Raw genomic sequence first — 25,248 nt, 5'->3', positions numbered from 1 at the left:
AGTAGGGCAGCACAGAGCTGAATCTTTAAACAAATACTTTGACTATCTATAGCACGCATCCTTTATTAGTGGGTGGGTTCAAGGAAATTTGGTTCCATTCTGGTAAGGTAATATTAAGAACTAGTAGTGAAATGTCATTGTTAATGTATACCAGTTTGTAATTATAATTAAATAAGCATCTGTCAAAATATTAAAAAACATTAGATGAGTTTATCAGATAATTTGATAAATTATACATTCAAATTCTCAGGTTTTTAATAAAACTGAAAAAAACAGATTTCACATCTATTATCCCACATATATAGGTGTATTGGTTGTGTGGCTAAAGAAGTTTCAGGACCCGACTCTTTTCTGCTCAATCTGATCAGTTCATATATGTCTATATGTGCTAGAGAAATGTAAAATATTAATAGAAGGTCAATGAGTGTTCACTGAGCTCTCTTTGCCATATGGCCCCTGTGGAGGATAGAAGGCCCTGGCTAGCTTAAGCCTGCCATATGGACCTGGTGGAAAAAGGTGGGTTTCACAGAGCAAACCTACCATATGGACTGGGTGGAGCACTCAAAACTCTAAACATTTCTTGTACACCAGGGCCTTTTACACAGAAGAATGTAAAAACATACATAATACATTACACACAAAAGCCATTGAAAAATGGATCAATTGTTTAGGTTTATATAATGCTTTCAAGCAGTGACCAAAACTATATAAATAATCAGGGCTTATTTTGAAATAGTAAAGAGGACAATCAATCATTTACCACTGACTTTTTTACTTTGCATTTAACATCTGTTGTATAATGGGACTTTACAATGCAACCCTTAATGCTGTACAAAGACAGAACATCCGAAAATAGTGATAGGGTTAAAGCAGTTTTTCTGAATGTGTTCCCTTGGGTTTCTTTTCCCTCCTGTTCTTAACCTGAAAAACAAATTTAGCGCACTGTGCAAGAGTTGGGAGGCAAGTCCTGGACTTAGAAATGTTTTCTGTACACTTAATCTTTTGAGGAATCAAAATTAAGCATAGGATAAAATAATTGATTCAACTTTAGTCACTTTATGAGCAGTGTGATGTTACATAGTGGTGTCTACTTTTATAGATGAAAAGCATAGTAAAGTAGGATAGAAAAATAATCATCTTTCAAACCCCTGGACCTAATGTTGAACCTCCCTACATGTTCCCATGCAAACATAGCAGTATTTTCTTTAAGTTTTAATTTGTTGATTGGTTTGTTGGTTAGTTGGTTGGGTTGGGGGTTTTTGCAAAAAAAACAAGTCAGATCAGGACTACTTCAGCTATGATTTTATCAAAATACAGTAAAAAAGAGCATAAATTAAAGATATATTTTTAAGACCTTCTTTTCTGTTTTCTTACCTGTTTTGAGAATGATTCAGATCTTGTCTTCACAGTTTTATATGAGAAAATGAGTTTTATATGTGAGAATGAATAAGGAGAAAAGAAATCAAGATCTGTTTTATGCTGTTAACAGAGAGATAAACTAGGCTGACTTGTCCCTTCAGACTTCTGTCGCAATCTTTTCCTTTTCTCTAATTGTATTTTTTTTCTTGTCTGGTCCTGCAATTTCAACAAGCGAAATAATTCTTCATGTCTTGAAAGGAGAAGAAACTACTGAGACAAAGACACTTTAGAAACAATCAGTGTTACTGAGGAAAGTGTTTGAGATGTAAGGAAAAAGTGCAGGAAGCAGCAGACTCAGCTAGGACAAAGAGAAGACAAAGCTAGTGATTATGAAAATAAAGGATTTGGATTTTACCTTTTGAACTCATTGTGCTAAATATTTTGTAATTGTACTAGAATTTGGTGTACAACCAACCTTCATCAGTGGCACTGACTTCATTTTCAAAATCGGAACAAAAAACTCACTGAAGCTGCTGTCTCAATTGTCTGGGTACAGGAATTCACAAAACCGTGCAGGGTAGTCATTTCCTGATGCAGCTCTTGCTTTTTTTACTAGACAGACTAAAATCCAACCTGTTATTGGGACACAGAATGAAAGTATTATCCTTCAATATATAATGATATCATCAGGTTGAGATACTAAAACTTGTGCAGTCTGTTTCAGTTTGTTTAGGGAGGAACTGTTTTCGTAGTACAATAATGCTAAAGATGTTTTGGTTTCTGTTTTGTTTATTTACAGTTATCACATACATAAATTGTTGTAAAGTCTTAGAGAACCTTTAAACCACTCTTGGGATTTGTATTTTGTTTCTGTTACATAACATTTATAATTGCTTCAGGATTACTATAAAGAATTTTTCAATTACATTATCGGCATAAACATTGAAAGATTTACAGAAGTTTTGGTATGAAACAAAACTAGTAAGAAGATCTGTCCCTATAGTGGAGATGCAATGCCTATTTCCTTGATATTATGATATGATGCAGATATCATAAAGAACAAAAGACTGAACAAAATATTTAATTTGCATGAAGGTTTTAAACTGGATCAAAAAAGAAAAATTAATTTACTGACAAGAGTATGGCATGTTTGCTGTGTAGGATACTTTAATTTTCTCTGTTTTGTGTAAACCAAACTGATCCATGTTACATGATGACTCCAAACTATTTTTTATCTTCTTAAATCAGTGCTGAATATGACTCATAATACATAAATACATAAAGGATATTTTTTTTGTGTTCTCTAATATGTATTCTGATATATTAACATAAATTACGTATTCCAAGACATGAAAACACATGCAGGCCAAATCTCACTTTAAAGTGGATGCCTGAAATGGAGCAGAAAACATTAGAGGTAAAACTTCTACATTATTCTATCAGCAAGCATCAAGCTAGTGAATGCAATAGAAATCTCACTAATGGACACATTCTGGCAGGTTGTTGCAGGTGTTTGATGAATGAATTGCAAGAGAAATCATATCAGATGTAAAAATGCTTGCCTTTTCATTCTGAATTTTGTTTCTGAGCACTCCGGGATTTAGGGAGTTTGTTTGTTTATTATTATGGATTTTCTGTGAAAATCAGATATTAAGATATAATGTATAGGCAATGGTTTGAGAAATGTGGCTATAATATTGTAAAGGACTGTTTATGATGCTAAAACTATGAAGCTTATATCGAACTCCCATAGGCAGACAGCCAAATTTCTAGTAGGATATATAACCATATAATCCAAACTATGTACATCAATTATTGTCTACAATATTTGCATCTGAGTACTGGAATCATTCCAAACACAGAAGCATTAAGGGTGTTCATTATATCTGCTAAAAAATATATTGTGGAATCATTTTGAAAAAGTGAGTTAAATATACTCTGTTATACAAATGTCAGTGTTTGAACTACAAAAATAAGGAAACCTCTATTTTATACTGCTTCATGATATTAAAACAGCTCACTCCTTTTGTACCCCTCCTGGTGAAGTTTGTCAAAACAGGATGTTTCACATCCTATTGTTCTCAGTAAGTTACTAAATCACATATTTACATAAAATGTGTGTGTTGCCATTTGGGTGCTCAAGCAAAGACTGGACACTCTACTGAGCTGCTGATGCTAGAACACCTGATCCCTTAACCTCTCAGAAGTCTGACTGCAGGGCTGGACCAGCACAGCCCCTTCAGTACTTTGTTTCCAAAGCATGGCTCCTTCCCCTGCGTTTCCAAAACATTTGAGGCTTTTCCTTGTACGTTCATGGATTCCTGAACCTATTGCCCAGTAGCCCACAGCCCCAGCTGTGTCAGTTGGGTCCATCTGATTTGGTTCCTGATTATTTTATTTTGCTGGCATCTTTGGAACTAATACATCCCAGGCAGGAATTTTGGCAAGGCTAAAGCTCAGGAACAACTTTTCTTAATATGTTTCTGTCTTGCTGTGCATTTTAGACTGGTCATCTTTTTCACTGGTCCATGTGTTATAAGTCCAAATATTAGAGGTAATTGTTTGTATACCTTTTGTTAAAGAGGTTATTAAAATCACAGACTATTAATAGGATTATGCAGGGAAGTGAAGACAATATGAGTATATATGTTTGTAAATATAGGGTTTCTGGAAAAAGCAGTGTCCCTGGACTTTTTATATATTTATCTAAAATAGGAGATTTTCTCATTTTCATTAAAAAAAATGACAGTATTCTGGTTGAATATTCAGTTTTAAAAAGCACATTATTCAGTTTAAAAAGCACATACATTAATCAATAAATCCAGTTTTACATGCTCTGACCAGATAAATATTTTTCTGCTGGGATAGATGAGCAGTATAGGTTGCCATAAATGAGAAGTATTTAAACCTCTTTTGCTTTCTCTGTTGAACTTTTCTGACATACTTATTTGTGAAATGCAGTACTGCTGACTTCTGTGCTGCCACTTTACACCAGATGCCAAGCATGCCTGGTCAACCTCATCTGCTTGCCAGCTCTCTGGGATTGAGGGTATGGGACAGGTTATGAGTTGCTGAATGAATGACAGCTGATGAGTGTTGCTCAGACACATTAGCATATATTCATTTTCATTTTGGGCATCTGATTCTTGCTGTCAGCAGATTACCAAGAACATGCACCATGTGACAAGGTAGCAGGAGCATTAATACTCAGGCCCCCATAACTGCAACATGGCTAGATATGGACTTCTTGAAAACACCAACTTTTTGGTTTTTTCCTGAAGAGAATAAATATTAGAATTATTAACTGAACAGAGAGCAAGGAAAATAGTGTGACTACAATGCATTTCCAGGTATTAACATAAACCCTTCATCTTCAGAGAATTACAAGTTACCAGCTGTGCTCTTATCAAAAACTCCCTTCTTACTACTGTTGTACTTACAAAAGAGGAGTGCTGTTATTTTAGATGACAATGAAAAAAAAAATGCTAATATTGTTGATATTCCTTATTTTTAAATCACCTTAAATCCCCAAATAATAGATGCTTTTCAACTTTCATGAAACATGTCCAGAGGATTATTAATACAAATCATGTGGCCCTTGAAATGATCCAATAAAATCTAGCAAAATGCAGTTTTTATATTGTCTATAATGTTTTCTCTCTACATTTTGCAGTAGCCATATGGAAGCAGTTATAGGGAGGAACGGGCAGCACAAAAATAAGTATGCATATTGTGGATGCATTGCCTTGTATTGCTTATATCAGTTGAGATGTGCATATTTATGTCCATAATTTTGAAAGTGTGAGATTTAGTCTACGACATTCATTATGCAGCCCTAAAGTCCAGTCCCTAATTTGAAGTTTGATGTTAGTCAGGAATTTAGCTTAGACTGAAAATACTTGGCTTGATCATTTGATTCAGCATATACTTAGGAAAGCTGCATATATGATCAGGGAGCCAGCTTCTGAGCCAACACAATAAAGGAGATTCAATAGATGGTTTTGTGAAAGCTGGGGTTTGATTTCCTAACAGAATATCTCTTCACTGCATAGATGATCGTGGACACCACTCAATGCAACTTTAGAAGAAGCTGAGAACAGTTCTTGTGAAGCTATAGGGAAGCACATTTACAGAACCTTCTGCATACATATATGCATAAAAGCAGTTCTCATAGAATTGCTACAAAGCCAAGAAACATTCTTTTTAGCACTCAGTATTGCCTGGCTGATGGAGGGAAGTTAGCAGAGTACTAATTGGGATGTTTGACATGAACCGGTAAAATACATTTATATTTTTTTCAGCGTCCAAAGCACAGATGGCCTTATTCTGCATCCAATTCCTGCCAGTAGCATATAAGCATCTTTAAAAAGGAAATAATGGGCATAGTTCTTACAATTAAAATCTGAAGGTTATAAAATGATGAAGTGCCTTTTTACACTAATACATTGTTTAAAATGCAATAAAATATTTAGAATACCTTTTTAACACTGATTTCATCTTTTAACAATCATTTCATCTTTAGGAAGTTTAGAGTTAAATTCTTAATTAGAGTTTACTGTTAAATTCTTTTAGAGTTAAATTCTTAATTTCTTCAGAGTTAATGAATGTTACTGTCAGGTGTTGAAGATATATGTATTTTATGATTATCAGATATATGCAAAATCACCTCTGACTATCCCATTCCCTCTTTTCTCCTGATCGTTCAATGCACTTTAAAAAATTATGTGAAAAAAATCTGTGAATAAACAGGATACTTTTTTCTTATGGGGACAGTGAAACTGTGCAATTTTGTTTTACATGTTATGCGTTATGATGCCTAAGTACACAGAAGAGAAATACCACTGGCATTTTAACATTCCATTGTATGGTAAAATATGATTGTTTAAAAATAGGAATGATAATTTGTTCTAAAATAGTGTGAAATCTTTAGAACAAATAAATAAACCAATACTGTTTGACCCAGCCCTAATCAGTAATAGGCTCCAAAATAAGATAAAGGTTATTAAAATAATCCTTTTATTGAAAGAGAAAATTAGATAAGTTGTGCTGATTGACTCTGAGGCCCTCCTAGGGACATGTAAAATTAAGAATAAACTCAACTTGATCTAGTCCAAAAAGCCTGAAGAAATCCTCACAGCTGGAACATCACCACTAATTACATTTTTGCTTTTTGAATATATAGTGCCAGCTCTTTCCGTTCATTTTTAGTGATACTATACCCATAATTCCTTAACAAACAAAAATATGTGATCTTTAGAGCATGTATTTTATATGCTTGCTTTGATAGCTGTAAATTTCACTTACATTCAAGTAAAATTCTTGAAATACCACAAGAATAACTTGTGCAAAATCTGTTGTATATAAAAAGCAACAGTTTAGCTGTTTTGTTTATTTCTTGTTGAGTCAGTATACATTTCTTGGTCCTGGGCCGTCTTTCTCCTCCCCTTCTTCACCTCATAGCCCAGTCCTATTATTCCTTTCCAAAGTGTTTGGCCACCTTGAGTGTCCTTCCCTATATTCTCAACTTTCTATTTCCTCACTTCTTGATTACCTCTATGCTTATAGATAAGTTGGCTTACAAGATATCAGCATAGAGGGGGTACCACTGAACCTTGGAGAAAGAATGATCCCAAAAGTTTCGTTCAAGAAGTGATTCTCCATCTGGCTCTAATTTGCCATTATGAAGGCAACTTTAGCTGCAGTATGATCAATGATCCTGTGCAGTAGTGAAGAACGATCTACAGACACTGCATGTTCTTTAAAAGGATTTCTAAAATACTGGATATTTATTAATTGGAAATTTTTTTCCAAAAAGGAAAAACATCAAATTAGTACATTAATTTTTCAGTGGTTAAAATCTCAGAGAATAGTCAGGAAATAGAGTCTTGCTGTTGGTGGGAAAGTCCTGCATCTAAATCTGCCTCCAAAGTGAACACATAAAACTAAGTACTTATGTCCTTTTATTCCTGGCTAGTTCTTTACATCAATTAAAGGAGTACATATTTGGAAACCATGACACTTGGGAAAATGGTCCACAATGGTAGACTTGATACATAGATAATGAGTTCTGTAATACCTACTTGCACAAATATATGCAAGTGAATCAGGTACAAAGCCATTTTGCGAAAAGTACACATCCAAGAAACTTATTTTCGATGTAGGTTTTTAATTTTTTAGTCATATTTCATTATCAGAGAGTTTCTGTTCCCGTTGTAGCAATGCAAGAAGCAGAACTCAGTGGACAGCATTTGCAATGGTAATATTGATTGTGAGGGCACCGACCTCTTCAAAGTATTACAGAAACATTAACTAGTCAGTCAATCTATTTGAATATTTGATATTCCTTCCTAATTTCCAGTGCCGCAGTTGCAAAAGGTTTAATTTCAGAGTATTTGGGTGTCCTGGAGAACTGTTGTTCATATAAAAAGAAGTAAATAAATTGTTTTAAAAAAAGATTTAAAAAAAAAGAAGTTCTAAATAAAGATGCAACTCTTATTTTATATATATATATGTATCTTCTAATATATGTACATATTTTTATAGGAGTTTTATAAGGGCTTCAGTACATTGGTTTTATAGTTGGTAACATCCTTCACAGTTATCTGGCCTGACCCCCAGATACATGCAGGGTTAATCTTGAATGACCAAATCTATAAAGCAGCCAAATTGTATGGGAATTGGTCAAGAGGATTTTACTTATTTGTTTCTTTCTTTCTTTGTTTTTATCTGTCTTAAATTATTAAACATTTCAGCTGAGAATATGGGAGACCCTAGTTCTTTTTTGCTAATGTAAATGTACAATTACAGATCAATTGAAACAGAAAAGCTTCTCACACTTGAATCCTCTAACAGCGAGGAAAGTGAAATATAAAGCTTTGTATAAAGAGTATTTGACAATGTAACCAAAATAATATTAAACCAAACAGAGTAGATTGTTTCTACAATGTAGAAAAAATGTATGCACCACATTTATGGTAATAAAAAGTGGAAGCAGAATCCTCTTTGATCATTCAAATGGTAAAAGGTAGCCTGTGTTAGGAACAAATACATGTGGAATATTTTACAGAGAACAGAAAAGCCTCAAGATGCATTGCAAAAAAAGCATGACATGATTACAGAATGGCCTTAATCTGTATAGTATTTTTTTTCAGCCAGCTATTATTGTTTGCTTTCAAATCCTGGCAATATCAATATTTTCCAGTTTGATTGGTGACTGGTCTGAACTTATCCTACTTGCTTTTAGGAACAAAGACAAGAGAATGGCTACCTCTATTCATCTATTATTGTTTAAATAGCTGTCACAGCTTCCAGGATGTCTGTTTCCATGTTATCTGGTGAAAGAATAAAATAGGATGCCAACAAACCAAATACAGTGAAATATGTTTGTTGTATTTGGCCCAAACCAGCTGCTGTTTACAGATAAAATCTGGTTTGAACAAAACCAGGTGAATTTTGGAAATTGAGGAGCAATGGATGGAGCGGTTGCAGCATTTACAAATATTTTAAAGATACATGTTGCATTCAGACTTGCCTATTATGGTGATTTAGTTCATAAGTCAAGACACATATTCATGTCTGCCCAGATACTGTGGAGGCTTGGGTAACAGCTTGTCCTATCCTTGTTTATTTGTTAATTTATAACATCTCAGTTCCCAACATAAACCAAGGAAGGCCCAGACACTTCTTTGTTCTGCTTTGTTCTTTCTTTTCCCCCCTCTCTTTCTTTTCATTGTTATGCTCCCCACTCTGACAATGGAGTTGTAGATTGACCCTACTTCCCCTTTTGCCCTGACTTCTCTTCTAACACTTCCTTTGATGTGTTTAGACTGAAAATACCAAATCTCTGTTTCCCAGCAAGGGCTCATCATTTTGCAGCATTGCTCTTCGAGTATTGTAAGAGGAACATTAGTAGTTCCTTTACAGCAGTTTAAAAGATGTTATGCGAATGATTCTTTGGAAACAAAAGATATCTCATCCTTTAGAGGAAAGAGGACTTGTGCAGGAATTAAGTATTTTTAAATGTTTTAAAGGCAAGAGTTCGTGTTATTTTGCTACTAAGATATGTAGTTATGTTTTAATTGGCTGTGTTTACAATGTGGTTTTTCTTAAAAATGTGTTTTTTTAAGGTTCCCTCAATCATTGCTTATCTCACATCCACAAATATCCACGCTTCCTGTGTATAATATGTACATTTGCTCTGTTTCAAACATACTCACACTCAAAGTTTATTTCGCATGGGACATCGAGAAAACAAAGTCACATTAGTCTGACTGTTTTTTCTGAGTTGGTATTTCATTAAAATAAGTTCAGAGTAAGTTCATCTCTCTAGTCCTACCCTTCAGTATAAATTTCTTTCTGTTATTTATTATAGCATGATGGTTTGGATGTTACTTTGAATTCATATCATTCTAACCTTTTTTGAGTTTCTTTGCCTATTGCAAAAACATGCCACACATTGTTAAAAATCTTTACAAACTTCATGCGTTAAGCATGCACAAAGTACAGCAAGCATAACATTAAATAAATTGTAAACAGTAATACATTAAGAAAAATTGATGCCCTGCTTAAATTCTATTACAAGATCTGTGTTAGGAGCTTTCTGTATTTCAGCAATTGCATGGAAGAGCAGTTTTTGAGTTAATTAAGGCTTATGGAATTTTAAGTGGGTCAGTTTTATCTAGTATATCTTAAAATATTTTGACAATTTGAGACTTAAAATATCAGTAAGATTCCAAGTAGTCTTAGAAAGTAGGAGGTCATTGATCCATTTTCTTGGCAAATCTAGAGGAAAATGATGTCTTTTCAGTTTCCTTTCTCATTTAAATGAAGCAACTTCACCATGCATACCAGTGATTTGACTCTTTCCTACTGTATCATGCAAGAGCAATGCCTTCACTGCAACCACTGATACAAAGAAATCTCTTCCTAAAAAAAGTAAGGATGTAACATGGAAGATACTTTTAATATTTTATTTTCTTTCCTTATTTATTTTTTTTTTAATTTTGGGTAAAAATTATTTGGGGAAGCCATATTTTCAGTAGAGGAGAAAAGTTTTCAGCTATGCAATAATATTATGTACTGTTTATAAATATATTGTCTAACTAGTTTTGTTTAAGTTTTGGCTTGTTTCTTTTGATTAATGAAAGCGTAACAGTAGCAGTTTGGAAAAAAACATTTGTTAATGATTTTTCACACTAGAATAGGAGTGGAGAAGTTGAACTAAGCTAGTTTTCAATACCAGGAATATATAATTTATTTTTTCTAATGAAGTGGTGAGTATTTCTATAATATTTTAAAAGTTTGAAAGAAAATACTCATATTTAGGGCCAAATTTTAGTATGTTTCTACAAAATGACTACAGAGCTATCCATGCTCCTGTGGGGTAGCATGAGGACAGAGTATGTACTACATACATGTAGTACAATTTTTCAGAGCCTGCTTTGAATCTCAGTAAGTTAGATAGGAAATGGTTCAGAGATCTAGAACCAGTTTTTTTCTCAGCACTTTGTAACATGACTGGAAAACTTAAATATAGGTGAAAAAATCCTTTATGACTCTGAATGGTCTGAAGCTTTCCTTGGTCAACATTAATTTCTTTCAGTGACCTTAACTTGGAAAGCTTTTGAATGATGACTATGAGAAAGCAGTAACTGCGGCATGAATTGTGACAAACAGGGCATAAGGAACAGGTCTTACTCCTTGCATGGTCCTCAGCCTGAGCCACAGGGAAGTAGGAAGAACTGCACCCAGTATAGGATGTCCCCAAAAGCAGGTTTATCTTACAGTCTTCTAGAGGAAGATTTGCGACTTCCTGCAGTAGATGCCTGTGAGAGTTCAGATGGACAAGTACCTTAAAGTGGCATCTGTTTCTTTGCACTGGCTATAAAAGACCTGAGTGGTATCAGACCAGCAGCAGATGTCCAAATGTCTGTTTGGGTAGTTCTGTGGACGTAGGAAAAGTAGGAATAGTAGGAAAAGCTATTACTATAGCACTGTAAATACTGGCTAGCATGACAGAGCTAGTGAGGAGATGGGACAAGAAATCTGCACCTGAGTGTGGTTGATAAAGGTTGCTTCCTTCTGTAGGCATGGTGATGGGGACTGTTGGAATGAACTGGTACTTGGAGTTATGGATGTCCCATCCTGAGGTCATCAAAACTCTAACCTTTTGTTCTTGCAGATGTCAATTTTCATGGTCCTAGACTATGTCAATTTAGGAAAACACTGCATTCAGTCTAAGAGAGAGCTCTTTTTAGGCAACTAGGATCAACTTTCAGATACAATTTTAATGCACCTGACAAAATAAATAGAGAAGTACAACCATTATTGAAGCTATAATTAAATAAAAAAATAAATAAAAAGAAATTTGACTACCCCAAAAATATACATAACTTACAATGGTCAAAGTAAAAAAAAAAGTGAGTCTGAAAAATTCCTTTGTAGTCATATGGCTGTGCAGAATCTGCATGGTACCTGAGGTACATTTGATGTCCTTACATTACACTGAGATACATCAATATGTGTCAGTCAATGACTGAGTCCTTGGTAAGAAGATGTATAAATATATGTATCTCTATATATATGTATAGATAGTTTTCCTTTTGAAGAATTCAGATTAACATCTGGTGCAGAGAAATTGACCTAAATTACTATATCATATCAACAGTAGCCTAAAAATATTCCAGAAAAAAAAAATCCACAAATGAGGTTAGTGAAGTTTCTATTAATTGTGGAAGGTTTATTTTTTTTCCCACTTCTTAATCTGTTCACAGATTATCTATGAAACTTTAATCTTAGAAGTCTCCAAGCTGTGCAAGTTTTTTCCCATTGTGATGTCAGAAGTGATCAGATCTGATTGTTACAAAAGATCCCACTGAGGAGTTCAGCACTGATTGTTAGAAGATATCCATGCTTAAAAAAAATTAGGCCAGTGATTGTTATCATGCTGTTAATTTCGTGTACTGTCCAAGCATGTTTTAATTGTGACAATCAGGTGTATTTTCTTGGTCACAAATGTATTGAGGAGCTTTTCTTGGTGTTGCAAAATTTTCTGAGCTGCAAGTGAAACCATTAAGAGCGGGAAGGGTTAATTGTATGGGAAGCCTCATATTCAAATACTTCTCATATACAAAATATATGTCATGCTAGAAAATATTCTATTGTCAATCCAAATAGAACACAAACTAAAATGAGATAATTGGGAAGGTGCCCATAAAGTCAGCCTGAATATATTATCACAAGTATATGTGAGATAATATTTGTTTTAAAAAGATTCTATGGCACTGTAAACTCAGTCTCATTAGAGACTGCATTTAAAAGGCTTATAAAGTTACTCATTAATGTTATCTTGTTGTATCTCCACAGCTTTTTCATTAAAGAAAATTCAGCAGAAAGCATTTTCTCCTGATAGCAGGAACCAATTTGCAATAAATGTTCTGGAAACCACTAGGGAAGCCATTACTGAGGTCTAATAAAAACAGACAAGCGTAACTTGTTCTATATTTTTGTTTCAATCACATACAGATGAGACCCCGCTCTCCACACCAACCGCAAGAGACAGCCTTGACAAACTTTCTCTAACTGGGCATGGGCAGCCACTACCTCCAGGTTTTCCATCTCCTTTTCTATTCCCTGATGGATTGTCCTCCATAGAGACCCTTCTGACTAACATCCAGGTAGGCCTTTTTGTAGATCAGCTTAAAAGGATGGAGAGGAGCCAGTTTTGTCTAAATTAATAAAACCATTCAAGCTTAATCAGTTCATAAGATTATTTGGATCAACTAATTTACTGAAACTTTCTTGTAATTTAGGTTTTAAAGGAACCACAGCAAACAAATGAATTTAGAAGCTGTCAGATACAGTACATAAAAATACAGATTGTATATTAAACCACAGCAGAAAATTCAATGTAAATTACATTGGTGTGTTTAACAACATTTGTCTTCAATGGTCTTTTTATTACAGGCTAATGAAATGTATCTTACTGTTTATCTCATTTACTAAACAGAGAAAGAGTTCTTTAATAAATAGTTATTTTAAATTGCTAGAGTGGCATTGTGGAAATGATATTTAAAGCTATTTGAAATGTGTCTTCCATAAAAGCATTTACAAAAAGCACTTACTTCATAAATAAGCTCATTTTGCTTAAAGTACTGTCTTCAAAGAATAGACTTCAAAGGGTATTACCAAATTTTATAAAGATTTCCTATTTGGTAGTCACAATGTCTGTTGTGTGTACAGTAAAGCCGTGTTCAAATATTATTTATAGTATACATTATGTATAACTTGAAGCCAAATTGTTAGTGCTTCATATTAGGATTAAGAATTTTTTTTGTCCACAAATTCAGTTGTCTTGTGTTCCCCATATGCAAATTTTGCAACAATATGGTTGCATGTTTCATGCAGAAGCTAAACTATAGTGCCAGAAATAATACAGCCATATTGCACATTCCAGAGAAGCCTTGTCTGGGCAGCTACCAACTTCTAATTTGTCATCATATATTTCCTGCTCATTCCTGAAAACACATAAAATCAGTTGTATTCTATCCAGCAAAGGATATGACGGAGCAGGGCCAAATCCTGCTCACTTTACTGTCTGAAGCAATCTCATTAAAGTTTATAGCACTTCAGAATTGTTTTATGAAAAGTATATGAGCCATTCATTAGTTGTGTTTTGAGGTCTAATAATGGAAAAATACTGCTATTTAAGAAGTAAATATTACTATCTCTGCCTGGTCTGAAAATGCATATTTATGGTTATTTTTTGGAATTCTGTCGCTTGATATCTTAAATATTTAAACCATGAATCAAAATAATTTGATAACAGCATTCTTATAACATATCTGTTGCAACCTGTAAGGATTGTATTTTTTTCTTAAGACAGAAATACAGTCAGTAAATTTGTAGCTGTGCATATATGTGCAGAAAAGTTCTCAGTAATTTTTTGACAAATGTCTGCACTCAATGTCTCTAGACAGCCATCTAATGAGCAATAGGTTAGCTAATCTCATTATTAAATATGGGGGTGCTGCACTACTTCAGGATAAATAACAAGGATTAATTTGCCAAGAATGCATTCAGTTTTGTTTTACAGAAAATGTGAATGTGAATTTTAGTTGTTACTTTTTAAAAAAATGCTCCAATCTTAACTGTAATGAAAAGATAAAACAAAAGGCAACATCATAAACAAACCAGAAACATTTTTATGCCTTCTCTTGTAGTGCTTTTATATGTCCTGCTCCTTACCTCGACATTCCATATCATGAAAAATCATCTATCAGTGAAAAGTGGTGGTACAAAAATTCTTCTGGATTTTTTCGATATGCGCCCACATCACAATACATAGTTTTGACAGTTTTCTAGGAATCCTTTCATAACAGTATATGAAAGGCATTTCCCTCCCTCTCTCCTCTCCAGATTTAATTTTTATCAGGACAACATTAGAAATTCACTTCATAAAATAAAAAATGAATAAAATTTGTCAATTTTCCCATATGTGTAGGAAAAGTTGTATATTGCAATATCATATGGACAATAGTGGCAATTTCATTAATCAATGCCATTTAAAATGGTTTCCATATTGCTATTTTATTGCTATTGCAAGGAGAAGGGGCTACTACCCCATACCACAAATGAGTTAGATACTGTGATGCTGACACTTCAGAACAGAATTTTAGGTATTTGATTACAAGTTAAAATTTGTTGATGGCATCTGTGGAAAGAGGAAATTCTGTACCATGGTCCCTGATTGCACTGTAATTTGTGACTTTGCATGGAAATGCATGAGCAATACCTGAGACCCATGATGCATTTACTACCTGAATTAGAAGGATTCTTTTCACTGAATAAATAGTTCCTTGCTGTCCTTTGGACCTGAGGTGTTTTGCATCCCTTTCAGTAGACATGTGGTTTCCATGGGGAGGTGGAGCAGTGTGATCCCTGGCTCTTCTCTTGTTGCAGCAGTGGAGCAGGTCTAGCTTCCTTAAATAGATTGCCAATGGCTTCATGAGTGGATTTGGTAAACACTGCTCTTTTTTCCCTAGGGTCATTCATGCTGAACATAAACTGGAAGGGTATTTGTCTGCTTATGAAATGCAAGTCTACATTTTTTGTTAGGTCATGGGTCTGGGGAGTATCCTCAACATGCCACATGTCGTGCTGGAGGTAGCCTACATTATAGCCTACATCATAGGAATATACAGGCAAGGAGCTTCTGGTTACACTAGTGCACATGGATTTGATGGTGGATGTCTCTGACATGGTCCCTTTCTATATATTCAGTTGTGTGAGGGGCGGTATCTGGAGGATACAGACTTTGGGGCCTCCAAAAATGTGGAGACTGCCCTGGTTTAAAATACAACAGGATTAAGGTGTCATATGGGCACTAGGAGCTCTAATTTTGACCTTTGACAGAGTAAAAAGGATCCTAAATCTTGTCATTGGAACAGTGCTTTTTGGGTATGTGAACAAAATTTCTAGACATTTTGTTATTTGAAACCAAATGTGCTTCAAGTCCTGCAGATGCTGATGAGCTCAGGTGAACTCATTGCCTAACTGTAATTCTGTTTTAGAAGTCTGAGTCATTTTTTAGGATTGACCTCTGACCGCAAGTGAGTCTATTTCTTCCATCTGTACTAAAGTTAAATGGATAACCCTGATCACAAATTCATCATTTCAGGCAAACATTAAATAAGTCTATTTGCTTCTGCTGTCACCAGTATGTCATTCTGTATACCATATATATGGGATTTTTTTACTTCTCCATAAATACTTATTTAAGCAAAATACAATGTTTAATTATTTGCACATTTACAGAGGAGATAATAACAATATTCAATACTCAGAATAACCAGTGTTGTTCTTGCTGAGGACTACTGAAATACAAATTACAAACTCAAAAAAATATAATCAAGCAAATACACACATTCAAAAGAGGAATAAGATATTTTCTTATTTGGATTTATATCTGCACATCTAAAAAGAAGAGAAAATAAATTTCCCTGGAGAATTTAAATCAAGGGATATGTCTGTGTTTTCACAAAGTGTATTTGCAGATTTCTTCTGGATTAAGTGCAATTGCAGGGAGAATGAAGGGTGGGGGAAAGTGAGTCACAGCAAAATGCTGTCTATGTGCCAGTGAGAAGGCTAAAGATGTCTCCATACCCCTCACATAAGTATACCTTTTTGAGTCATGGCCTGATTATGCCAAAGTTTGTTACAGCCACAGCCTTTCATGATGCTATAATATTCTTGGGTAATAAGCATGTTCTTTCAAGTTTTTAGAGTCTGAATCTCTACTGTCCCTGAGCTGAATTTCCATTAATATCTAAGGGATGGTATAGGTGCACCATGATAGCTGTATTTTTTTTAATCAAGACTACTGTATTGACATATTTTTCTTGCCAAATATTTTAAAAGAGATAACTAAAATAATTTACAAGTTTCCTATTGATACTAATAAAAGCAGTTCATGGTTACAAACTAAATTCCCCTCGGAAAACAAAGAAAACCACTAGCTTTATTGCTGTGAGTCTCCTGTACTGTTGCTATCTATGACTAAATACTAAGGGAAAAACACTGCAAACAGTGAATAAAGTAAAAAAAAATTCCAGTTTTACTTCATGTTATTCTGTCTATCTTCTGCTAAAATTCAAGAGAATTATTTTATTTTTCCCAGAAAGTATTAATGGAAAATATAATTTATACTTGTGTAACATGCCTTTATCTGTGATAAAGTATGCAATCTGAGTAATTTAAAACATTGTCTTTCAGGAGTCATCTCTAGAGATACTCTAACTGTGTTGTCTTGCTCACGGTAGTTAGTCACTAATCAGTTATAAATAGCACATATTCAAAAATTAACATGTGAAATTAACTAGAATTGTATGCATATATATTTTTCAAGTGCCTTTCACTAGATACTTTTAATGATTACAGCATACAAATTTTATAGATTTTCCTGACTATAAGAGAAGCAGTGTTATTCACCATGAATAGCTAATACTGCAGAAAGAAGCCTCTGAGCTGCAACCCTCTGGAAGCCAAGATTTTTGACTAGGAAAACTTCCTAATGTGCATGTTCTGATCTTCTGGCTTCCCTTTTTGACTCAGTGTGGGCAATTGTTGGAAACACTATATGATCTTCTAGGCAGACTGTCAAACTAATTAGCAAGGTCATTTTGATGTCACATATAAATGTACAGCCAACTGAATTCTGTTAGGTGTAATACAGACTTATAGATGCAGCTAGAAAGAGAAGACGCTTCTATACACTTTTTCCTCCACTCCTTTCAAAATAAGCAACACATTATCTGCATAATTTTTAAAAATAGTGATGAGTAATACTGATGAGATTGAGTTGAAGTTTGATATATGTTTAGTTTCTGTAGGATCATGAGGCTGCCTTTATATGATGGTGTTCTCAGATCAGAGAATGGGAAGAAACTCATATATCAACTTAGCCTTGTGTTTGGGCCAGTTCTAAAGTATTTGCCAGTGAAAAATACTAAAACAAGTACAGTAAAGTAAACCAATCAGAATGATCTGTAAATCTCCAGGGAAAAAATTTTAAGAGACACCAAGAAGAGTGGCCTGCCATGCTTAAAGTCAGGCTCCATATAGAGCCATACTGTATAAAAAACAAATCTGGAACCTGGGCATGTTCGCTGCAATTATCATTATCCAGCTTCCATAACATCTGATCTTCCCTAAAGAGAAATATTTTCTTTTTGTTAATGTCCCATGTTGCAGTGCATTTCCCATTGTCATTGGCAGCATATTGATTTAATATCAGGTTAGAGGATTAGCCATAGCACATACAAGTTGGACATACTGCATTTTGTATAATCTTCTACAGCTGGTCCACTGGGAGAATTAATAGAATTTCATGCAACCCTGAAATTGCTATTCCTGTTCCAGGGGGCACTGATGATTTTTTAGATGCTGTACTTTTCTGGCTTTTCTCAGCCCCTTCTGCGTTGAATAAAGGGAGATATTGAATGTTTTCAATATTTTTGCATTAGTGCTGTCATTGGCAGCAGCAGCACTTTTGATATGCATCAGTTTGGCTCTAGTGCAGATTTTTTTTCACATTGGATGCCTACTGATGTGCACTGATTTAACTTCTAAAAATGAAACTTAATTTTGTGTAGCTTATAAGTAGTCTCTAGTGGATTTTGGCTCCAAAAAGCTAATATTTTTCAGACATAATCAGCAGCAATAGGTAATGTATTACCATTGGCTATGTTAGCAAGTATAAAAAAAGGAGACCGGGGGAGGAAGTGTGGTGCAGAAACGCAACAGAAAATGTAATAATCTTTAAGCAGCTTCGTACTTTGCAGCAATTCTTAATATAAAATTACACACATCAATGTTACACTCTAGTGTTATTCTCCATGTTTATTCATAATGATTGTTTCATATTTAAAGAACACCAAAATATTATGTTTTCTCAGCCAAGGACAATAATAGTTTAATAGTAATTTATTTTAAACTGCTACTGATAATACAACCAATCAACACATTAAGTGATGCCAACATTGGCATCTTGCTAAATAATCTCTAGGCTTTGCACTGAGAGTACATCTTTCAAAGATAAGTCAACAAGAGCAATCAGAGCAGAAAATTAGAATTTGGTATCTTAGAATTAAAATACAGCTAAACTAAAGTTTTAATTGGGGTGATCTAAAAGGGCACTTGATGTAATGATCTCTTTCATTTGTTACTAATTGTTTGTTCCTGATGAAGAAGAAACATGTACATGAATGTAGTTGAATTGAGTAAAGATGGCAGTTGCTTTAGCAGCTTGATTTTATTGTTAAACAAGATGGATTTTAAGAATTTGGGAAAACAGTGTTTGCAGATTTAAACTTACTAGACAATACACTTTTCATCAACATGTAATTTTTCTTGATCTGTTTTTTTTAATGATTTTGATCAACCACATGTTCCAGTAAGTGAGGAATAGGAGGAGATTAAAACACTGTGGAATTTAAGCAAAACCCAGAAGCAGGTATTGATAAATACCTCCTGCTTCAGTTTCTTACTAATTCAGATGCACCAAACACAGGAGAATATGGCCATGGAAAAGGAACAGAATTCAAATTATTATTAACTTCTAAAAAATAAATTGTAAACACTTTCCAAATATTTCAAATTGTATTTTGCTTTATCGGTAGATTTCTTTGTTTTCTCTAATAATCATTCAGGTTTAACATTCAATCCAAAATACCTTTGTGATTTAACTATTTTAAAACAGCAAAAGAAAGCTGCTAAAACTTTAAATGTATTTGTGAGGACATTTGTTGTGTTAACATTGTTCCCATATTTCCAAACATGGTTTTATTCTTATTTAGTGTGTACCATTTTGCTGACCATCTGGGTCTTGCAGTCAGAAGGGTGTTGAGTTCTTTTAGCTTCTGTGGACTTCAACAGGTTGAAGGGTAACAGAGCTGCTGAGCATTAAGCTCTGAACAAGACAAGATTTGAGGCAAATGATTTAAGAAGATGAGGAGTACTGAAAATAACAGACTCTGAAAACAGAACTAAAAGAGGAGTTTGAAGGACACAAATTTTACAGCAATCATTGACACTGGGAAGACCAGTGGGATAAATGTGCAGACTCAGAATACACAAAAATATTTTTTCTCTTTCTCAAGTATCATTGTACTTGCTTCTTTTCCATTCTTCTTTAGGAGGCTTTTTTTTAAAAAATTGTGAAAAAACATGCAACCCAGAATCCAATTTAGGAAGTGTGACTGAGGGAAGAGGAAGCTTATTTGGGAGAGAGGCATCGTGGTTTTATGTCTGTAGTGCTCAAACCAGGTCTTGAGTGTGAACCTTAGATCTGTTAGCTGAATGTTTTCCTAGCAGAACCATTGGGGAGCACTGTTCTGTCTCTCTAGTTGACATTGTTTTGCTTTATATCAGTAATTAGATCTCTGTTGGGTCAAATTATCTCTAAGGTATCTCAGAAGTCTTACCTAGGATACAAGAGAGTCAGTTTCATATCCATGGAGATTCATATATGAATATCCATGCTTAATTATCTACTTTATTTTGATAGCTTCAGTAGGAGAGATTTGGGTGTAGACCCAAGAGCCTGGTGGCCAGGCTTTTGGGAAAGGGAAAAGGATATTTGCATGTTAATTTATTTAAATTCCATTTCTCCTTATATTTTGATGCCCTGTCTCAGTGTCCTAACTATCTAGTAAATACTATTAATAATACACTGTTAGCTGTACCAGGATCATCCAATTTCCTTGCAAAAGAAGGGGGAATGTTGAGGTTGGAATTCTCAAAAGAAGATTAAAATAATCTCAATTGCTATTTCCTGATACACTAACAACAGAAAGAAAGGTAGGGTTTGTATTAGCCTTCTCAGATCAAGGAATCAAGAGATGATTGTGTTTTGTTTTTCGGCTGTGAGATAATAGTAACACAAGTCAGGGAACAGACTTGTTAAAACAGAGATATCTTCCTGCTCTGTGACTGTCCTCTCCTTACTATGCCAATATACCTGTAGTCCGTGTAACCTTAATGATTGAAATATTTCAAATTAGTAGTAATTAACAAGGAGCAAGGTGGCAAGAATTTAAAAGAGACTTTCTCCTTTAGCTAATTTCCACTGGCTTGAATAGGACTAGAGATTGAATTCTGTGTATGATGTGACTGTGGGATTGCCAGTTTTTCTTAAGAGGAGTGAACCTATTCCTGTATATATTTCACACGAGTTGTATGCGCTGTCAGAGGTGAGTTTGCATTTTTTAAGAAAACCCAATTCCCAGCTTTTTACAGATTTTTGTCCACCTGTTAAAAAGTTAATTCCAGTTAAAAATTGCTGTTGATAAGAGGTAACTTTGATCCTGTGACAGAGTTATTTCACTTCTAAAATATCACTGTCAAAGAAAAATAACAGTAGCTAGTCATCTCAATTGTTCTAACATTCTCCAAATATCCAACTTTATCTCTGAACAGGGTCTACTAAAGGTTGCTATAGACAATGCCAGAGCTCAAGAGAAACAAGTCCAACTGGAAAAAACAGAGCTGAAGATGGAACTCTTCAGGGAACGAGAACTGAGGGAAACACTTGAAAAACAGTTGGCTGTGGAGCAGAAGAACAGAGGTATCTTGATTAAGCAGACATAAACACCTTTTAATTTATTTCCTTAGGAAACTACTTGCTATCAAACACCTGTGTTTTATCAAAATTTTACCTCCCTTAAATCACGTTAAGTCTCAGCTGACTGCAATGAAGTGTGTTTTATAACCTGCCTAATTTTGCATAGGGTCTTCATGAGACTTGGAGTGAGGACCCTCCTTTTTCTCAACAATTTTCTTGAATATTGTTACATCAATAATGTAAAAGCAATTATAAATACCCTACATGCTGTAACAGTCCTTTGCAGGTTGTGATCATTAGGAAAAGGGATGGCTACTTAATACAAAGACAATGTGTATCAAATCTAAGAATCTGCAAGCTTTTATAGAAAAAGCTTTATAAAAGAAGAGCTTTATAAACAAAGCTCTGCTCTGTTCTTATAGTGAATATTTAGGCAAATTGTCTTTAATAACTATGAAGATAATGACAATATATGATCTCTTTATAATGCATAGTAGATAAATGCATGTTTGTAGAAGTAGCAGTGAAGGTTCTTCTTGATGAAGCAGAAGCAGTAGTAGCCTTTGTAGCATTAACTTCAGCCCACTGTAAAGCCTGTACATGTTAGAGATTTTAAAATAATTACATTGATGGTGAAAGTGAGGCAGTTTGGAGTGATTTGCATTAACTATTTGCATTATAAACATGTTTCTATCTTTCTTTATGCATTCATTACTCTGTTTCTGTACGTCTCACCCTTTAATAGTGCCTGATTACTTTGCAAGGACAGTTAACCTCTGGGACTCTCTTGCTGTTTAATTCAGACCATGACAAGTCAGATGTGTATTTCTGCAGGGCTAGAGTTACAAGCTTCTTGTTGTCCAGTGTAATTTTCTGGTAACCACCTAAACAGAAAATCCCAAGAACAGTTGGATTCACAACCAATGTCATTATGCCTTAAACTAACAAGCTAGCAGTAAGTACACAATGTAATCTTGTTTCATGCCTTGACCCATTAAAGGGTAGGACTATCACATCATTAATTACCCTTTTTTTAACTTCTGAGAACATATTTTGAAAGACAGCTGCTGTTAGCAATTATCACACCTGTGCAATGAATCATCCCTTTGTCCACAACTGGTCCATTCTGCTTAAGACAATTGTAGTGCTTACACTTTTAAAGTAATTTGGTAAAAGAGTAAAGTAATTTGGTTTGTCTTCACATATTTCTTACAACTGTTTAAGTATATGTTCCATTTTAGACTTGTACAATCAAATGCAAAACAGAAAAATTTTGGGGGGGAATCCATCTGACCTTGCTTTCGTTTCACCATCTACAAATTAAGTGTCTCATTTAATGAGTAGAATTTTGCTTTCTGGACAACAAAAAAAGAAACAGGTAGGTGGAGTCAATTGCACTGGGAAGGCTTCTTTCTTTTCCCTTTAAATCCAGAGGTCACGTGGTTGACTAGGCTGTGCTTAGACACGTGTTTTGAAAAGATAAAATTAACCAAAATGAATTTTACTCAAAGTTGTATGTCAGAAAAATCATGGGATAGTCCCTTATTTTGTTCAGGTTACTGAAATAATTGGCAATATTATTTTCAGCATGATGCATTACCTGCTTTTGTGTATGCATTCCTCTAATGACGATCTTGCACTGGGAAAACAGTCAGACCAAAGAGGAATGGATTTGAACAGTTAGTGGTGGTATGCAGCACACCAAATATAATGAAGATGACTATCTCTGCTAGTGGATACTTCTGTGTAAAAGAAAGAAAACTATGGATTATTCTTTCAAATAAAGAGATCGAAGTAAGAGAAAAAATAAGGCCAGGTTGTAATTACTGTGAAAAGTTACTCTTCAATTAAAGGCAGAAAAATACATAGGAGCCTTTACCTACTGTTAGTTTTTCAGAGAGCGAGTGTCATGTCATAAAGAAAGTTTCACATGTCTTAATGGAAGCATGAGCAAGATGGGAGAAATGTACCAGATTCCCTGCTAGGTGAAGAAATATCACATGAAAATACTGAAAAACACTTAAAACCTACAACATAGAAACATAAGCCACTGTATCACATATGGGTCAAACCCTTTATGTGAAGGGGATCTTCAGCATTAGGCAAAATCAATCAATCTTTTGCTATTGTATTTTTGCTTTTTTTCATGGAGCATTGGATTCATGGCTGCTACTGTATGTTCTGCAGAGCTGCTTGTTTACTGTACTCTTTCCTTCCTTCTTTTTAAATTTTCCAATTAGCGATTCCTAAGGCTGTAGGATGTGTCTCATCAACTGGTGAAAGTAGGATAATATCTCTTCTGTGAGCAGCTACACAGTAAGGGTTTGCTAATTCTGGCTCTGACTGCTGTAGTCACATCTACAATGTGTCAGCCATGATGACATTTTAATTCAGAAAGCAACATATGTTTCCTTCTCATTTATTGCAATCACTTTCAAAGTACTTATAATGAAAACATTAAAACCATGCAATGATTCAAAATGTATTTAGTTTAGCCTTTGTATAGATGGTAGATGTTCTTTGATAGCATGAGCTAATTTGGCTATAAAGTAGTTGGTGTTGTACAAAATGAGAAATAACAAAAATTCCAAAGTCTTGGATGTAAATTATGTCGTTATTCTGACTACAGGATATGTGCTTATGTTAATTTTGTGCCTGAACAGTTCTGTATAGCAGCACAAAATATACATGATCATCTAAAAGGTGGTTCTTCTTAACATATAAATTAAAAGGTAATAACAATGACAGTTCCCTTTAAAAGTTTTATTATCTGCATTTTGTGAAAGATACCACCATCACGGTCTACTGTCCCTGGGGAGTATGAACTGGTGGAACTATATTCTTGCATTTTCCAGCATTCGTTCCTAAGCATATACCAGAGGTTACTTTGCAGTGAGGTACAGGGCTAGATAGATCTTGACATACAAACCTAACAGTTCCTAGTATCTGGGTTTGGTAAGGATATTTGTTGTGGTGTGTAAAAAGAATTAATTAGTGACTAGGTTAGTAGATAATTTTTCAGTTAGTGTCAAAATAACAGAATCTCCTGGAGAGGATTAGGCAGGAAGATCTTAGGACAAATAGCTTTTTACATGCACATCCATGAAAACCCCAAATGTGCTATTTAAGAACAGTTGGGATGTGGTGGGGGAGATAATGCCATGCTTTACAGCTTTACATGATTGCTTCAGAGGCCCACTTTGATTTTAACAAAGTAGAAAAGGTGGTTATCCTTCTCCATCAAGAGCATAACTTGTCATATGTTCCCTTAGTTAGGGATCCTGCAAGTCTTACCTTTGTGGTTATAAGTCACTGGTAACATAGAAAAGAAAACTGTGATGAAGTCCCATAGTGGACTTGCCATCCTTTTCCTACAGAGTTTAAGCTGAAGAGATTCAAGGAAAACATTTATTCCAAATAAGGACTTTATATATTCAATTTCAAAATAGTCATTTCTTTACTGATATTTTCCCTCACATTTGACAAAGCATAGTAATATTTACTTGACTGGAGGATCCAGCACCATAAAGGATTTGCTGTGAGTTCTTCAAGGTTAGATGGCTGATGGGACAGACACCAAAAAGCAAGAAAGAGAAAAGGGAAAGACAAAAGGGAAATGTGGAAAATAAATAAATATGGAGAGGTGGCCAGGCACCAAGAAGTCAGATGGCTTGCAGAAAGCAGAGCTTGGAGGGGAGTTAGAAGTCTCAGGGCCTTTCTCCAAGAAATGAAGACCAGAGCAGGGTGCGGGCTACCCAGGACCTAGGCAG

At 34.7% G+C, this 25,248-nt stretch overlaps 1 protein-coding gene across 5 annotated transcripts in view; it reads left to right on the top strand.

The window, feature by feature from the left end:
- Nucleotides 1–25,248, top strand: part of DACH1 (dachshund family transcription factor 1) — a 382,163-nt gene that overhangs the window by 295,582 nt on the left and 61,333 nt on the right. For all 5 annotated transcript variants that reach the window (XM_033052701.1, XM_033052699.1, XM_033052698.1 and 2 more), the window contains exons 7-8: nucleotides 12,883–13,034; nucleotides 21,334–21,481. In XM_033052701.1, the coding sequence (XP_032908592.1) occupies nucleotides 12,883–13,034; nucleotides 21,334–21,481 (300 nt within the window). The remainder of the gene's footprint in view (nucleotides 1–12,882; nucleotides 13,035–21,333; nucleotides 21,482–25,248) is intronic.

The sequence above is a fragment of the Catharus ustulatus genome, chromosome 2 (assembly GCF_009819885.2).
Source record: "Catharus ustulatus isolate bCatUst1 chromosome 2, bCatUst1.pri.v2, whole genome shotgun sequence".
Classification (NCBI taxonomy): Eukaryota; Metazoa; Chordata; class Aves; order Passeriformes; family Turdidae; genus Catharus; species Catharus ustulatus.
Note: the sequence above shows the minus strand (reverse complement) of the source record. Positions and strands in the feature narration are given on the sequence as shown.